Here is a 17307-nt window from a genome sequence, read left to right as displayed (position 1 = left end):
TCCCACTTTGGGAACCACTGCCCTCGACAGCAGGACATCCTCAGTCTTAAGCCCTGGCCACATACCTAGGCAATCAGCCATGTCAACTTGCGGGTTGGAGATTTTCTTGATATTTCACCGTAGCAAACCTCTAATAGCCCTTGTTTTGCAACACGATACAAGAGGAATATCAGATTAGAACTATCCAAGAAATCCAGTGTAGCTAATTATCATATTGTCCAAGCTCAGTTAGCTTAGGTCGCTAAGTAAGAGTTGGTGATCAGGACCACACTAGCAACACAATATTAGTTTTTTATCATTATAACTTTATCTATAACCAGTAGCCAATTCATTGCCATCCCCATATCTATGAGAGGACACTTTCTAAAAAGCACATAATTATAAATACACCTTTTTGTTAGGAGAGAAGGAAGACAACCGTGCCAGTTCATACCAGCTCAGTAAGTCTGTAACAGCAAAACACCAGATTTTATTGAATTAATTATGGATTCAACATTTTATTATCTGGGAATAAAATATCTTAAATTAAAAAACAAAATCTAGGTTACAGTCTAAATGAAAATATTATCAAATATCCTTGAAATAAATCACACTGAAAGCAGGTCGATTACTTTAGAAGTAACGTGTACTGCCCCTAAAAATGGAAAGTATTTCCAATGGAAACCACTAAATGTATGGCTCCCTCTTGTTTCAGAGATATGCTGGATGTAATGAAAAACATTTATTTTCCAAATGGGACTCCACAAACAGGGCTGGCCCCTGGCTAACTTGCTTTATTCCTTTGCTCTGTCAGACTGATGAAATTGCAGATGCTCTGCTGGTCTCCCTTGTGAAGTCACCACAAGGCAATACAAGTGAAATGTTTTCCAGTCACACTGGGGTCAAACCTCTCTCTACTTGTTTATGAGATGGTTTCGAGGATCTGCTCCATTGGTAATGACAGGCAGTTTTAAGGCTGGATTTGAGTGCAACTGGCCCTTATGTAATAGTGCTATGACTTCTGTAATGATCGGTTATTCCATGATGTGATTTTCCAAGTCACACTGTGGTAAGCCGGCAGATGTCAGTTGATAATGAAATACAAAAAAACTGTATTTTCTCTGTAGAATTAGCAAACATTTCTGTGCTTTTTGGGATTCGAGTTTTGGAGATCTAGATTTTTAAAGTCTAGACTTTCACTGAAGTCAAGAGGAAAACGTATACAAGAAATGCTTAAGTTGTGATTAATATATATATATATTTATATATATATATATATATATATATAAATATAAATAAAATACTTTACCCCAGCTTTTCATTTTTTATGCTAAATATGGGATGCTTATGTTGCACATAATATTCGTATTAATAATTATTATAATATTAATAATAATAATAATAATACATCTTATGATCACAGCTTGGAGCATAGGGATTTAGTCACTCTGCATATATATAACTGGGGGCCAGGCGTTGCTGAGCTTTAAAAGTCATTAAACGAATCTAAAGATCAATCCTAAATTTAACTGGCACCAAAGGAAGGGAGACAAGAAGTGGAGAGAAATTATTAAAATAATATTGATAATAATTATAGTAATGATGATATAAAAAGGTATAGAGTCACCAGCAAAGGATTAAAAAAAGACAGGGGAATTGTTTGTTGATAAAGTACTTGAGGAGGTTTTGAAAAGATATCAGCATGATTAGGTCTTGGGCAGGGGGGGTGGAGGGGGGCAAACGGAGAAGAAAACATGCTGTCGTTTTTGCTGTTGTTATTTTTTCTGTGCTGTGTGGGAGTTTGGCATTGGGGACCAGATTTTGTCAAATGTAGTCGTATTCCTGAAGGGAGTCATTCATCTTTCCTCTGTAGTATATCCTTTAATTTGAAATGTTACTCATTAATAATCACAAAGCAGGGCTCTTACAGTACGTCAGTATATTAGATCAAATCAATCCACCACTTGCTAGAAATAAAACAAATAAATGAACGTAACAAAGTGGTGTTTGGTGGATGAGCGTTTTCTGTAATGGCACTGCAGCACTTTTCAGGCTCATGTGAACGTGGCTTGATCACTTGTAAGACTTGATTGAGTGTGTGTTAATAAACATTAGGCTGTCTCTCTTCCCCTGGCTATTAGTGGTTTATGTGCTCTGCTGTCTACAGGCTGAAGACGCAGTCCTGAAGATTGATGGAGGGCCATGCTATTCAAACAGCAGGCATTGCTGAGACAAAAGCTCTTCGTACTGGGCAGCCTTGCTATCGGAAGTGTCCTCTATCTCGTGGCTAGGGTTGGGACCTTGGATAGGTAAGTCATCACTGGCACTCTTAAGAATACTGCGTATAAAGCACTTTCATTGAATCTTGCATCGTTATTTTTTTAAGATTCTCACTGGATCTTGTGCGGATAATATAGCGCAGGTTAAGTAGGTTCATGAAGTTATCTAAATCTACTGCTTCATACGAAAACTTAACTGGTCTTAGAACAAAAAAGGGATATTTTTACAGGCCAGTGCCATGTCACAGACATACCTGAGCGGTTTTGCTCGGTCTCCTAGATCTACATCTGTTTATTGGAAAGCACATTGAGTTGGATTGTATGTATGAAAGGTGCTGTATAAATAAATGTATTATTATAATTTGATTATAAAGAATAGAAAAGAAATGCCTCCTGAGTGACCAAAGTCAGGGCAAGAATTCCTCCAGTGGAGCAGCACCGACAGCAGTTTGTATGGAAAGTGGCAAAATTGAAATAACATTAGGAAAAGTGATGGCTTGATTTTCAAATGAATTCTATAGAATGGTGCTTTCTGCTATTTAGACAAAAAAATGTACCCCACATATTTGGGTTATGGCTGTTGAGAAAGCTGATAATTATCCCATGTGTCTGTGCAAAGGTGTGATCTTGGGTTCATGAACAAGTTAGAACTGAATTCGTCCATCATTTTTATGACACCAACAGGTAAAATGTGCTAAATGTGAAAGAAGTCGCTTCCTTGTAGTGACTGACTGACTCTGAAGCTTTCCTCAGTTTTATGAACCTTTTTAGCATCTCTAAAGATTTTTGGGGTTTTATTGCCAGCACCTTTACAGCTGCCTCCAGTCTGCTGCTCTCATCAACATTGTTTCCAGTGTGTTTTTAATACAAGCTCTTCAAAACCCACCCTTCTCTAGCACCAGATAGTGGATACTGGTTACAACCATATGGTAAACATGGTGGAGCATTTAACAGCTACAGAAGCTGGTATTTTGGTGCAGACATTAACAGAAAAGTATACTATTGAGTATTGAAGCCTAGTTTGTTAGTAAGAAACCGCTAGCTAACAGAAACCAGAAACACAATTGTAAATATATGTATTTATTTGCTAACATATGACACAACACATAATACACGATAATACATCACTTCTGTGTTGTCAGGTTGTTGTGAAGAAAATGTAATGATTTGGTGCCTTGTTCAAATTTGTGTACTTTAAAAGAAACATCCTCACGGTCCCCTCCTTTTCCGGTTTTTATGGCTATTGTCAGTTGTCTATTGGATCCTAAAAATGTTATATAATAAGAATAAGGAAATAATAATAAGAAAATGCAAAAACAGATAACTATTGCTTGGGAAGATTTTTGAAACATGGATAGCAAATAAAAATGTATAATATAATATAAAATTGGGATATAGTTATGAATAGCTTCTGTAGATATACTGCAACATTAGTATGGACCATATACTGTCGTTATCATGGCAAAGCAGAGAGAGGGCACACCTAGAATCTGTCATGAATTAAAGTAATTTCTAATGCAAATTAGTAAATGGTTGTTTCAGGGTGTGTTGTACCAAAAACAAGTTTCACTCCTGATCTAACCAATACATTCCATTACAAATGAAGCTAGGAATCTTTATTATAAAGAATATTTAAAAATGTCTTTTTCAATCCTCTTTTGCTTTCTCCTTTTCAGGCTACAGCCCATTTGCCCCATTGAAGGCAGACTGATCCCCCCTGAGCCAGAGAAAATCCCTCTCCGCACCCTGCAGTTTAAGCGTGGCCTGCTCCATGAATTACGTAAGGGAAATGCCACCAAAGAGCAAATTCACTTGCACAACCTGGTACAGCAGCTGCCTCGGGCTATCATCATCGGGGTTCGCAAGGGAGGCACCCGCGCCCTGCTGGAGATGCTCAACCTGCATCCAGCGGTGGTCAAGGCTTCACAGGAGATTCACTTTTTTGACAATGACCAAAACTATGCTCGTGGAATCGACTGGTACAGAGGGAAAATGCCCTTCTCCTTCCCTCACCAGATCACCATTGAGAAGAGCCCAGCGTACTTCATCACAGAGGAGGTCCCTGAACGCATCTTCAAGATGAACTCCTCCATCAAGCTGCTGATCATCGTCCGTGAACCCACCACCAGAGCTGTGTCTGACTACACTCAAGTTCTAGAGGGCAAGGAGCGTAAAAACAAGACCTACCACAAGTTTGAGAAGCTGGCCATTGACACCAACACCTGTGAGGTGAACACCAAGTACAAAGCTGTTCGGACCAGCATCTACACGAAACACCTCGAGCGCTGGCTCAAGTACTTTCCTGTAGAGCAGTTCCACATTGTGGACGGGGACCGTCTTATCATGGACCCACTGCAAGAGCTGCAGCTCGTTGAGCGCTTCCTCAACCTACCCTCAAGGATCAGCCAATATAATCTGTATTTCAATGCTACCAGGGGATTTTACTGTCTGCGATTTAACATTATCTTCAACAAGTGCCTGGCAGGCAGCAAGGGCCGCATCCATCCAGAGGTGGACCCGTCAGTGGTGACAAAACTGCAGAAGTTCTTTCACCCCTTCAATCAGAAGTTTTACCAGATCACTGGTAGAACATTCAACTGGCCATGATGAGCTTTGAACCTCTCAAATGAGATTCCTGGATTAGGGTTTTTCTTTTTTAAATAAAACAAGACACCTCACTTTAAGATCTCAAAAGATATTAATAGCACTTTGACTGAATTTAATACAAAAACAACATTGTGACCAAATATAAAAGGAACTTGATGTGAGTCTGTTTTTACATGTGTGAAAATAAAGCAAAATGGTTTGATTGGTTTGACTAAAAGATTCAGTTCAAAGCACTTGATCTCGCAAAATAATTCACTTGACTGTCAATGTTCACTGCGGAGAAAAAAACAGTTCCAATCTGTGATTATTTTTGTTGCTTAAAAAAAACTATCAAACACTGACATTTATGCCGTTAAGATAAGCTTTTAGTGAGATGCTTTCTTTTCATCATAAAACTCTATGAAAAATTACATCTCATGATCAACAAAATTGTTCATATATTTCCCATCATGCTGTGATCGGTCCATTAGAGAGTGACATCTTCTTCTTTACCTAACGTGATTCAGACAAGGACCATCAAAATATAATAAAGTGATTCAAGTTTGGCTCAACACCTTCCAAGCATTTTAGACTTGAGCTTGTGTTTTATTGTAAGTATGTTGTTTCTTCCCCTACAGCGTTCTCATTGGTTAGCGAAATACCTGGCAAAAAGCCATATTGAAAAAAAATCCTGTCCTCTTTTCCGTCAAACCAACAGCTTATTCTTAGACAATGAATAAAATCTGTTTCCGTGCGGATATTTATTCTGTATCCTGTGTGTTGAATAAAGGTTAAATTAAAAGAACGTGTAGACATTTGTCAACTGATTTATTGTGTTTTGTTGTTTACATTTTGGTACTGAAAGAAATCGTTAACATTTTTCGAAATCAATAAGAAGACAGTTACCACTCTCCCGTCTGCGTTGATAATAGTCTGGAGGGGATCAGCTTAGCTTTTGAGCTTTGGTCAGAGCCAGGCTAGCTGTTTCACAATGACTCCAACTGGCCATGCTAAGCTAATCATCTCCTGACTTCAGCTTTATTCATAACACAGACAAGAGAGTGTAATTTATTGGCCGAAACTGGACATCAAATTCACAATAGGTGCTTTCAGACTTGCACTGAATTGAAGATAATCTCCTGACCGTCTCAGAATGGGCTGTATGTGAGAACGCCAATTTCCGAGAGAGAATCCAGACTCTCCGACCAGCGGCCTAGAAAATCTCTCTCTCTCGTGAAACTGCAGGATTCACTGTGAGTGCGTGGGTTTGTCGATGATGTTTCTAAAACGAAACCAACAGAAAATTTTGAAAAAACAAGAGAATACAAAAATCCTTGGATGAAAAAGAGGAATTTATACGTTAGGACTCTGTCTGCTGAGCCACCCCGCACCTGTGACCTGTGAGTTTATTTTTTTAAGTCCTGTGTATTTTTATGTCAGAGGAGAAAATCTCCACATACATCGTTTATACGTGAAACGCAAACTCCTGAGAAGGTCCAATTGTTTGGACAGCGGCTATTTTTTATGATTTTTTCCACAGAGTATGAACATTGGGGACTAATTGATTTATTTTGTTACCTTAGACAGAGCCCTTATATGTACATCTGTAGTCTGGCGTCCACCATGTTGGACTTCTATGTTTCTAAAGTAGCCCAGAATGGCCAAGGTGAAGTGCATTCATCCATACACCCATCTTTTATCTATACTACTTATCTTTTGAAGACATTGTCTATTCAGTTGTTTGCAACTTCATAACAAGAAGTGACTACATCCTACAAACTGAACCTTTAAATCATGTTAAGAATTAAATGAGTTAGAAAAGAGTCACCTCACAGGAAGAAGGCTCTAGGTTTGAAGTATTGCTGTGTGACCCCCAATAATTCCTCTACAAGGATCAAGTGAGTGGGAAGTGAAAATGTCTTGCACATGAGATAAGACATAAAACCATTCAACGAGCCAAGCCAACACACTAATATGACATTCAAAGAAATAATTTGCCACAATTTGCCACACCTTGAATAATAATTTAAGCTAACAATTGAGTAGCACTTAAATGGCACTTACCTATAGCACTTTTGGTTTGGCTTTCTTGAAGAAATAGTACTTTCTTGATTCTTGTTGTTCTGGGTTTTGTACCCTCATTGTTGAATGCACTTATTGTAAGGCTCTTTGGATAAAAGTGTCAGATAAATTATATTTATGTAATGTTATTACGAAACAAAGGATGACTTAAATGTGCACCTTAATGAATTAGGAACTGTGTTTGGATTCTGGACATGTAATTGGCCTCTCTGTGCGAATGGTGGCCCTTTTATGGCCCCTGAATTAGAAAACTCCTACAGATTATTTGATAATTTGATTAATAAAATAAGTAAGTACAGATTACCTGTCAGCCAAACTCTCACACATAACTGCATGGAGATGCCCATGTACTTACTTTGCAGCAAAAAACGATGAGGTTTTACCATACAGACGCTGGCATGCAACGTGTTGCAGTAGCGCCCCCTTCAGTTTTCAATCTTCCTCAGTTTCCATTTATTTCTTAAATCGTCTGTCCAGTCCCGTCTCTTTAAAAAATCTAAAAACAGTGTTCTCCATTGCTGACACTCTCAACGTTCTAATATGTTTTCAACAGTGTTCAATATTGGTTTCATTGTGCGTTTTTGTTCCATCAGTTCTTTATTTTATCCTGTAGATTTCCTGCATTCTGGATGTGTTCTATTGTTTTTGGTTCTGTATATTGGTTCGAAAATACCCGTTGCATGTTTTCCTATCATATTAAGTGTACTGCTGAGTGAATGAGTGCATTTCAATTTATGGGTGAACCATCCCTTTAACACCCAGCCCCTACTCCTCGTCATATTGACCTCATTCTGGATTCCATTGAAATGTCTTCTTTTACTTGCTGCCACTGTCGCCTTGCTCTCCCTCAACACGTCGCGGTTGGCCTCTGGTTCGGATCATTTGAGGCTGACCCCCTCAGCACCAGCCCCGGTGTAGTCTCAGCATGACAGTGTATTCACTTCCGGACCACTTCCCAACCCCGTACTGTTTATAAGAGAAGAACCTTTATATTCTTGAGGTCCGCCCCGCCCCCCGCTGCAGCTGCACCTCCCACTGAGCAGCGCTCCGCACCGTCTGTCGCTCCTGGTCGCGTTCATGCATCTCTACGTCCGCTGAATCCAACTCAAGCCAACTTTTAGAAGGAGACCAAGAATCGCAACATGGCGTACACGACTGCGGGTGGGACGAAGAAGAAGGTCTGCTACTACTACGACGGTACGGGACATCCGGAGTGTGTCTGAATGGAGCTAAGGCAGGCTAGCGCTAGCTGCTTAGCTAGTCCGCTTAGCTGCCGCTCAAATGAATGGCGTCGCACACTAGTTAGCTAACAAGCAGGCTAGCGTTAATGACCATCGGTAAAGTGGCGTCTGTGGTCACTCTACGTGTTAAGTAGGGTTTAAAGCATGTAGCGACCCAAATAAACATTTTGTTTTCTTTTTACTTCCATCCAACCTGAATGTGTAAATGAACGCTAGACGCGGTTAATTGTGTGTTTTTAGCTTGACGTTAACGTGCGTGTAAGTGAAACCGCACCATTCATTAGCATCATCGTTTGAGCTTTGTGTTTGCGGCCGTGCGCCAGGCTTTGTGCGTCGTGTGTGTGTTTTTTCCACGAACACCAGTGAGTTCACGAAACGAAGGAGAAAGTGCAGGAAGTTAAGTTTTACATCCACATCGGGTTCAGGCCTAAGTGCAGCGGGACATTAGTGACTGTGTCTGTGCCCGTTTGAGCCCAGCGACATCTTACTGGAGAGGAAACCAAGCGAGGAAGGAAGCGAACCACCGGGTCCAGTTAGTTATGTTGCACTTTGAAATATAACGACTCAGATACACGATAATCTACAAGCACAAAAAAAACCTGACTGAAAGAGACTACACATGATCTCCACTAGTGTTCTCTATGAGCCATCAGCTGGGCCTGCGTTTCTATGTATCTACTGTGCAGCAGTGGTACGAAGGGTCGAGCGAGTTCAACTTTGTGTTTGATAGATAGACATATTACTTTACTATCTAATATAGTTTATTCTTCTATAATACGTTATTGATCCCAAATTGGGAAATGATTGTGATATAGCAGCAGGTCAATGACATTGCACATAGAGAGAAGTGGCAATACAACCGCAACGAAGAATTAAAATAGACCAAAATAGAATGTAATCAACATTAAATGTAATTAAAACTATACATACGCCTTAAATAGATGACAACAATAAAGTACTAGAATACACAGTTAAGTACCAAAATACAGTAGAACAAAGAATAAGCTTATAAATAAGAGATAAAATACGAGGGCCTGGTCTTATTTTCATCTCACTTAATTCACTATGACTTTATCTTTTTAGACAAAAGAACTCAGTGTGACATTTCAAAACATAAGCCTAGAGAAATACTGTTTTGCTGAATTAAATAACGCCAAATCAATAAATCAACAGAGAGAAATGCTCAAATGAAAACTCAATTTGTAGTAATCCACTGCTGAAAATATTCCCGTAACAATTCATTGAGCACTTGCTGTTGAGATAAAATTATGTGTAATTACTGCACTCACACGATATTTGTATTTCTTTCAGCAGTAGGAACCAATAGACTTCGGTCAAGTCAGAAATTATTTTATTATTAAAGACTGTCACAGACTCTTCATTAGATGTTTTTGACAGAAATCTCACCTTGTGAGAGCATGATGAAATAATGTAGAATTATAATTTTCTATGTGAAACGTAGCTGCAGCATGTATATATGAATAATGGTCCAGTTTGAAGTTATAGAAGTGCTCATTAGCGATGGGACTGGTTTTCAGTGGAGCAGACATCAACACAATACCAATAGTTGAACAATGTTGTTTTTAGACTGTACAAGACAAACGTACACTATTATTTCTAAATTTGGGCTTCACACTATGTTTTTGCAGGTGACGTAGGAAATTACTACTATGGACAGGGCCACCCCATGAAACCACATAGGATCCGTATGACTCACAACCTGCTTCTGAACTATGGACTATACAGGAAAATGGAAATCTATGTAAGTTTCTTTACACCAACTTTCATTATGTGCTGTACTGTTGAAGCAGTGCATGAAGGTGGACCAACTGTTTAATTTTTTGTTACAGAGACCCCACAAGGCCACAGCAGAGGAGATGACCAAATATCACAGCGATGACTACATCAAGTTCCTCCGATACATACGGCCAGACAACATGCCTGAGTTCAGCAAGCAGATGCAGCGCTGTGAGTAGTCTGTCGGCTCCTTGTGAAGGCTTCTCAGCAGGCCCCCAACTTCTTCCGTTTTGATTAATTTGTTGATTATTTCATAGCTTATTCATTGTTGAGTTTCTGCATTGGCAGAAAGAGACCACAACTTCACAGTTCAAGGAGACTTCATCAATTATCAGTATTGTCTAAAAAATACTTCAAATCCAAATGAATTTAGTTAACAATGGCAGAATATAAATTTGATTAAAATAACAAAAACTCACAGTGGAAAACCTATTTATAAAAGGTTCTTTTTTGTAACAGAGCTTAACTCTCAGATGAGTCCCGTTCCCCAGACTCTTCTGGCTGTGGGTCCCAGTGTCTCTAACGCAATCTTATTTAATTACCGATGCTGCAGGACAGTCCGGACACCAGAGCACCCCAGCAGCACATGTTCAGCTCTGACTCAGCTTTACATCTCTCCCCCTGTCAACTATGGCAGGAGGAACCAAAATGATTCGCTGCACACAGGTCTACAATGAAGACTTAGAGCTAGCAAACTGATTTTGTGTGATATTGGAGAAATGGACCGACTGAAATATAATGATGGAGTATCCAACCATTCAGGCATTTTAGTGCAAACGGTCAAAACAAAGTGATTATATCCATATTGCAAAGGATACTTTTTTACGAGACATCTTCTACTCCAAGGTGTTGATTTGGTTGTATTCAGTGGATGATCTCTCACATTTTTTTCTTGCAGTCAATGTTGGAGAGGACTGTCCTGTGTTCGATGGATTGTTTGAGTTCTGCCAACTCTCTGCTGGTGGCTCTGCTGGTAAGTCAGAAGAAACTAGAGTTGTCTTTGCAGTAGATGTTGTCCATATATGTGCAGGCTGCAGTGTCTGTCTCTCGCTGGGACTCTGTGTGGTCACTGTCACTGCCACTAACCAGAGACACTGGCTAGTATCAGCAAACACCTTCACAGCTGTCATCAGATGTTTTAATGCTGATTGCTACTTTGAATTACATGATTTATTTTTTCACTCAAGTCATGTTAACATCCAGTTAGTAAGGAGCACAGTCAGAATGGTATTTTGGCATATTATTCCATGTTCTTGTTAGACCCCAACCCTTCGAGAAAGAGGCTAATAAATAAAACTTTGTGGATTCTAATGAATGAAGCATTGTTGGGATAGTTAGCATACTGTCATTATTTGATAGTTAGCATACTGTCATAATTTCCCCCGTAGAGGTTGTCCTTTCTGAATGACTTGTTATCTGTTGCTGAAGCTGTGCTCACCATAAGTTGTATTGGTCAGATGTCTTGCTCTGTTAATAACTTTGAATCCATGGTTTGATAGCACAGTGTACAACTGTGTCAAGCTAACATAAACAAGTTATGTACAGTCACAAGTTATGTACAGTCACAAGTTATGTATATATATATATATATTTACACACACACACAAACAACTGATGTTGAAATCTTGTTGGGAAAGTGATAAGTACAGAGTTGTATACATTGTTATGAGACTGTAAAAAGTGTGTTCTGTGTTGTGTGCAGCTGGTGCAGTGAAACTGAACCGACAGCAGACTGACATTGCAGTGAACTGGGCAGGAGGACTTCACCACGCAAAGAAGTCTGAAGCCTCTGGATTCTGCTACGTAAATGACATTGTGCTGGCCATCTTGGAGCTGCTCAAGTGAGTGTCACAAACAGCTCGATAAAACTCAACTTCGTGAGAGGGCATTTACATCCAATTGACGAAAAACACTGTTCTCCAAAGCATTGTCTTAGGGACCTTATTTTTCAGGTTGTGTCTTGGGAAAATAGAGTGTTAACCAAACTATGTATTATTTGTACTTTCCTCTACTTTGTATAAATTATCCGTCTCTTCAAGGTACCACCAGAGGGTGCTCTACATTGATATCGACATCCACCATGGGGACGGAGTGGAGGAGGCCTTCTTCACCACAGACAGGGTCATGACTGTGTCTTTCCATAAATACGGGGAGTACTTCCCTGGAACTGGAGACCTCAGGGTGAGCATCAGTCTTAGATATGGGTCAAGACGTTTACATGAAAACAACAAGCATGAGATTGTTACTTCATGCCGTGCATAGCCATTAAAGTAGAACAGGATTTTATTAGTGTAAGACAACAAACTAATTAATTATAAATTTAAATTGTATTATAAATGAATGAAAAGGCAAAGAAGTCCTCTGATTAAAAACTCTAATAATTTAGTAACATGTCTGTTCTGTACTGACCTCTTTATTTAGGATATTGGAGCTGGAAAAGGCAAATACTATGCTGTCAACTTCCCTCTGCGTGATGGTATTGACGATGAGTCATACGAGCAAATCTTCAAGCCTGTGAGTACAACTTTTTTCCCATTGGCAATACCGTGGACATTTTCAGATTCACACTTAAACCTGATGCCGATGCCATTGTGGAACACGTTGATGGGTTATTGGTTGTTTTTTGCAGCAGCGTCCACATTGCACAGAGATGGAAAAATCTCAACCTTTTTCAAAAGCAGTTAAAGTGCTGTGAGTCATGACTTGTGATTACATCAGACACATGCAGCTATGTGTTTCACAAACTAGTCGACTATGAAAACCACTTGTTGACACTGTGCATCGTTTGAGACTAGTTGCTCATGGAGGTTTAGCGAGTTGCAGTGATAAGGTATAGGCATTTAAAGCAGATGTGTAACAGGGGGACCTCTTGTTTTTGACATGCAGTTGACAAGTCATATTTTCATGTGTGCTATTTGACTGTCCCACAAGCAGCGCTGTTTTTCTTCTCCATATAATCAAGCATTAAAGCTACTCAGGGATTTACAGTTTAGGAAAATCAATTTCTTTGCTTTAAGTCTTTTTGCCAAACTATATTCAAATATAACTGTTTAAAGGACGATGCACTCTATCTTTCAACACTTCCTGAGTGTGATTCTTCTGTGAGCCTGCAGGTGATGGCCAAGGTGATGGAGATGTACCAGCCCAGTGCTGTGGTTCTTCAGTGTGGTGCAGACTCTCTGTCAGGAGACCGCCTCGGCTGCTTTAACCTCACCATCCGCGGTACAGACGCATAGATCTACACAAAACTGTCAAAAAATTACTTTTATTTTGTGATTATTCAGTTTTGATCAGAGATTAGTCTAAAAACAGGTGAATGTATTGCTTAGGTTTTTATTTGTCATGGTTACATTGACTCCACCTAGGGCATGCCAAGTGTGTGGAGTACATGAAGACCTTCAATCTCCCAATGCTCATGCTGGGTGGAGGAGGATACACCATCCGTAACGTGGCCCGCTGCTGGACCTATGAGACGGCTGTGGCTCTGGATACAGAGATCCCTGATGGTTTGTAGCGGATTTCATGTCAATGACTACAAAGAATGCTAAAAATGTCAATTCAATAGGCCAGTGCACCTTTTTTGCATCATGAGTACTGTGGCATCCTTACCTGCATGTGTTTAAGTTAGGTCACGTTCACACAGCTAAAAGAATGTGGCAACATGTGTTCCAGACTACCTCCAAAAATGCCCACAGTTGTTTGATCTTAAATTTAGTCCACAATGCATCTTGGTGCATTCACACTTGTACTAAGAGCTTGTGACGGCATCACAAGTGATGTTGGTACCAGGGCTTAACATGGCCAAAATGTCTATGTGATACCAAGCTTTTGTGCCTGACTCAACTTCATCTACAGCTCCCTCTGAGTGTTGGGGTGTTGGATGAAATTGAGGGTCGGTGGTGAGAGAATGTTTAATGAGCTCACCTCTGGAAAGGGTCCGTCTACCTACCTTTCCTCCTCACAGGGAACTGAGCCAGTAGTCGGTTCCACTGAGTGTGTGCAACATAAAGACGGGGTTTGTAATCACAGGCTGTTGAGTGGACAGAAGTCTTCTTAATGGTATTTTAGGACATTAACTGAAGTCTCCGCTCATTTCAATTCATCCTCCTCTCAGTTAGGTTGAGTGTCGGTTTTAAATCTCAGTAAATCCTATTAACAGGTGTGTTTTGGCAGCTTTTTCTGATCCCTTGACGCTCTAGCTACAGCGTACATCTCCTCTACAGCTGTGTTTATCCTAATTCTCACAGATGGGTGACTCTTCTCAATGATGTCTCTGTTACAGAACTGCCCTACAATGACTACTTTGAGTACTTTGGACCTGACTTCAAGCTGCACATCAGCCCCTCCAACATGACCAATCAGAACACACGGGAGTACATGGAAAAGATCAAGTAAGTGTGGAGTCATTTGATTAGTAAGAACTAAGCTGCAGTAGATTTTAAATGTATTATCACCGATTGGTCAGTCTGAGGCTGAGAAACCTCTGGTCATTGGTTGTTTGTTGAAAGTATTATTAGAGGCCCTCAGCCCCCTCAATGGGCTTTTATCAGCATATTTTTTTGAATGTGCTCTAGTGACCATACCTCAGCTTCTTTGACATTACCGTCCTAGCTGCTCTACTCTGAAAGTTATATAAATACTGACCATTAAAGTGAAATGTCACATTTATCTGAGCACTTAAGTCAGTTCTTTTCTGTGTATTTACGGTAGAGCAAAGAGTGTCCTCTCAGGCAGTCTGTATGAACCAAACACGTAATAAACACATACATAAATTCAACTTTTCTACATCAATGTCACAGACTGCTGCCAGAGCACTTGTAACAAGTATCCCTGTGTTATTTAAACTCATCCTGAGTCACCTGAACACGTTGGTTTGTGTGAATGTGACTGTTCAGGCAGCGGCTGTACGAGAACCTGCGGATGCTTCCTCACGCTCCTGGAGTTCAGATGCAGGCCGTCGCAGAGGATGCTGTCCCAGATGACGCCATGGACGAGGACACGGAGGATCCTGATAAACGCTTGTCCAGTAAGACAATCTCTCTTTACCCCACACTCTGTTGATTATATTCAGTAACTAATGTGCCCATGTTTATCTGTTAGAGCTCCAGCATTTAATTTCGGTTTGAGTCTCCAAAGAAGTTCACTGTAAAAACTCAGAAGTCATTAACCCTAAGTAGAAATAACGAATGGGATAAAAAAAAGTGGGAATGTGATATTTTTTTTCTGTTTTACACAATCATGCAAATTTTAATTTTAATTATGAAACACACTGTCCATTCATAGTTGAACATTTTTAGTTTAAATACACAGCAGCAGCGGTCAAAAACTAAGTCCAAAATACAAACACCACACTGTAAGCATTACTCTGTTATATATAAATGTCTGTATTTAAACTGTTAAGTAAAACTATTAAAGTATTCAAATGATCTTAAAGAATAAAAAGAAACATATCTGTGACTGCTATCATATTTTATCATAAGAATATTATTACACGTGCATTAACGTACACTGCTACACAATCACTCTGACCGTCATGTTGTTAATCGGTATCCTGTTGTTGTTTGGTTGCAGTTCGTGCCACAGATAAGAGGATAGCATGCGATGAAGAGTTCTCTGACTCTGAGGATGAGGGCGAGGGTGGAAGGCGGAATGTGTCCAATCAGAAGAAGGGAGCGAAAAGGCCCAGAGCTGATGATGACGACAAGGAAGCAGAGGAGAAGAAAACTGGTGGGTGCTCTCAACTTGTTTTTCAAAAGCAGTGGAAATTTGTTTCTACATGTGACTTATTTGTTCTCCGTCTAGTTGTAGAGATTAAAGAGGAAGAGAAAACCAAGGAGAGCAGTCCTGAGAAGACGGAGACAAAAAGGTGACAAAGCTCTCTGTTTATTTTAGTTCAAAGACTTGTTTTCACACGTGTACACAAAAGATTGGTATTATTTCTGCATTTCTCCTATCTTCGCCTTTCTTAATTTATAACAGCATTCAGTCACCATTAGTTTAAGGCTGTGTTCACACCTGACTGGCCTCGACTCCCTTCACGTTCTGCTCAGAAAATCTGTCTTGCTCATCAGGCTACACTTAAGAAAGCAAATGTTTTGGTTCAGCTATTAATAAGTTTGTATTGATAACAAATTTGACAAATTTCTGCTTTGGCCTGGAGCAGCAGGTGTGACCACAGCCTCAGCCATACTTTAATCATGTTCTTATGACAACTTATACAGTTGTTAATATATATTTATAGCAGAAATCTGTAGTAGAATGGTTTCCTCTAATTGTCTCTCTGGAGAAATCCCACTTGAATCAGTGCAACTGCCCCCAACCACCCCAGCTGAGTTCAACTGTCTTGTCTTATCCAGTGTGAAGACCGAGCAGCCCAGCAGTGACTGAATGGTTCTGAGGTGAACCCTGCGGTGCTGTCCACCATCAAGGATCCAATTCTGCCACAAATCACCGTCAGAAGCATTATATTTATTGTGACTCCATTTTCTACTCTTAAATCTCTGATGAAGCATCAGCCTCTCTTTGTGTAGTCTACCAGCGGATCGCCTGGATCCACTACTTGAATTTGACGTCCTTTGATACCCGTTTGATTCCAATGTGCTTGATCTTCTGAAGGAAACTGGCTTGTTTTTAAAGAAACGGCAGGTCATCTAAAGTGGAACCTGCAGTGACCCTTGAATTTTGATATATTGCATTTGTCAATAAAACTTTTTATACTAATCCGTTAATGTGTTTTGTGGTAACTGCTGGCTCAATGATCTGAGCTGTGTGTAATAACAATGTTCATCCACAAGGGGGCGCTTTGACCTAAGATATCTGAAGCAGCAGGTGCAATGCTGGTTGTAGGAGCCACTATTGTGTAGTAGTATAAGATGAGTAAAATGGTAAAATAAGCCTCACTTGCTTTTCACTGTTACATATTTAGGGAACACTGTAGTTGAAGTTGTGTTCCAGGTAATGTCACCTGTGTCTTTTTAAGTTGTGACAAATTGAAATGTTCGAACATGATCTCCCATCAGCATTGATACCTTCTAGCTGTCAGAAACATTGAAATGTGTGAGTTTTGGATGAATTTGAATCAGTGGCTTAAAACCTCAGACCACCGACGTGTATTAACTGATCAGTTTAAAAGTAAACATTGGTAGGTTACTTATTGTCTCCACCTCAATGCTGAACCATTCGGCCCTGACTGAATAATATGATGTCTGTGATGCAGTGGAATAAATTAGACCGTATTAAAAAGGTGCACAATCACTTCAAGGAGTTGGCTCCTTGGAGCAACTTTCTCTTTCTGGTTGTAATCTCCATTTTGCAGTTTTGATCATTGACTGATGCCAGCTTGA

The 17307-nt window shown here is 39.9% G+C and overlaps 2 protein-coding genes across 3 annotated transcripts in view; both read left to right on the top strand.

Moving 5' to 3' along the window:
• Positions 1–5643, top strand: part of LOC128460222 (heparan sulfate glucosamine 3-O-sulfotransferase 5) — a 38373-nt gene extending 32730 nt beyond the window's left edge. The window contains exons 2-3 of the mRNA XM_053445302.1: positions 2147–2288; positions 3935–5643. Coding sequence (XP_053301277.1) covers positions 2182–2288; positions 3935–4865 — 1038 coding nt within the window. The 5' untranslated portion in view covers positions 2147–2181 and the 3' untranslated portion in view covers positions 4866–5643. The remainder of the gene's footprint in view (positions 1–2146; positions 2289–3934) is intronic.
• A 2290-nt stretch (positions 5644–7933) lies between these two features.
• LOC128460469 (histone deacetylase 2) lies at positions 7934–16684 on the top strand. Of its 2 annotated transcripts, none has more exons than XM_053445681.1 (14): positions 7934–8123; positions 9817–9929; positions 10018–10135; positions 10863–10937; positions 11667–11805; positions 12004–12145; positions 12386–12478; positions 13078–13186; positions 13330–13470; positions 14247–14355; positions 14860–14990; positions 15536–15691; positions 15773–15830; positions 16321–16684. In XM_053445681.1, the coding sequence occupies exons 1-14, from the start codon at positions 8069–8071 to the stop codon at positions 16349–16351; spliced, it is 1470 nt and encodes a 489-aa protein (XP_053301656.1). In that variant the 5' UTR covers positions 7934–8068; the 3' UTR covers positions 16352–16684. The 2 variants fall into 2 exon arrangements, with proteins under 2 accessions (XP_053301656.1, XP_053301655.1); XM_053445680.1 differs by having other exon boundaries at positions 15767–15830.
• Positions 16685–17307: the final 623 nt, after the last annotated feature.

Source organism: Pleuronectes platessa, chromosome 17, assembly GCF_947347685.1.
Source record: "Pleuronectes platessa chromosome 17, fPlePla1.1, whole genome shotgun sequence".
NCBI classification, from domain to species: domain Eukaryota; kingdom Metazoa; phylum Chordata; class Actinopteri; order Pleuronectiformes; family Pleuronectidae; genus Pleuronectes; species Pleuronectes platessa.
The sequence above is the reverse complement of the archived record's forward strand: the minus strand, read 5'-3'. Positions and strand labels throughout refer to the sequence as shown.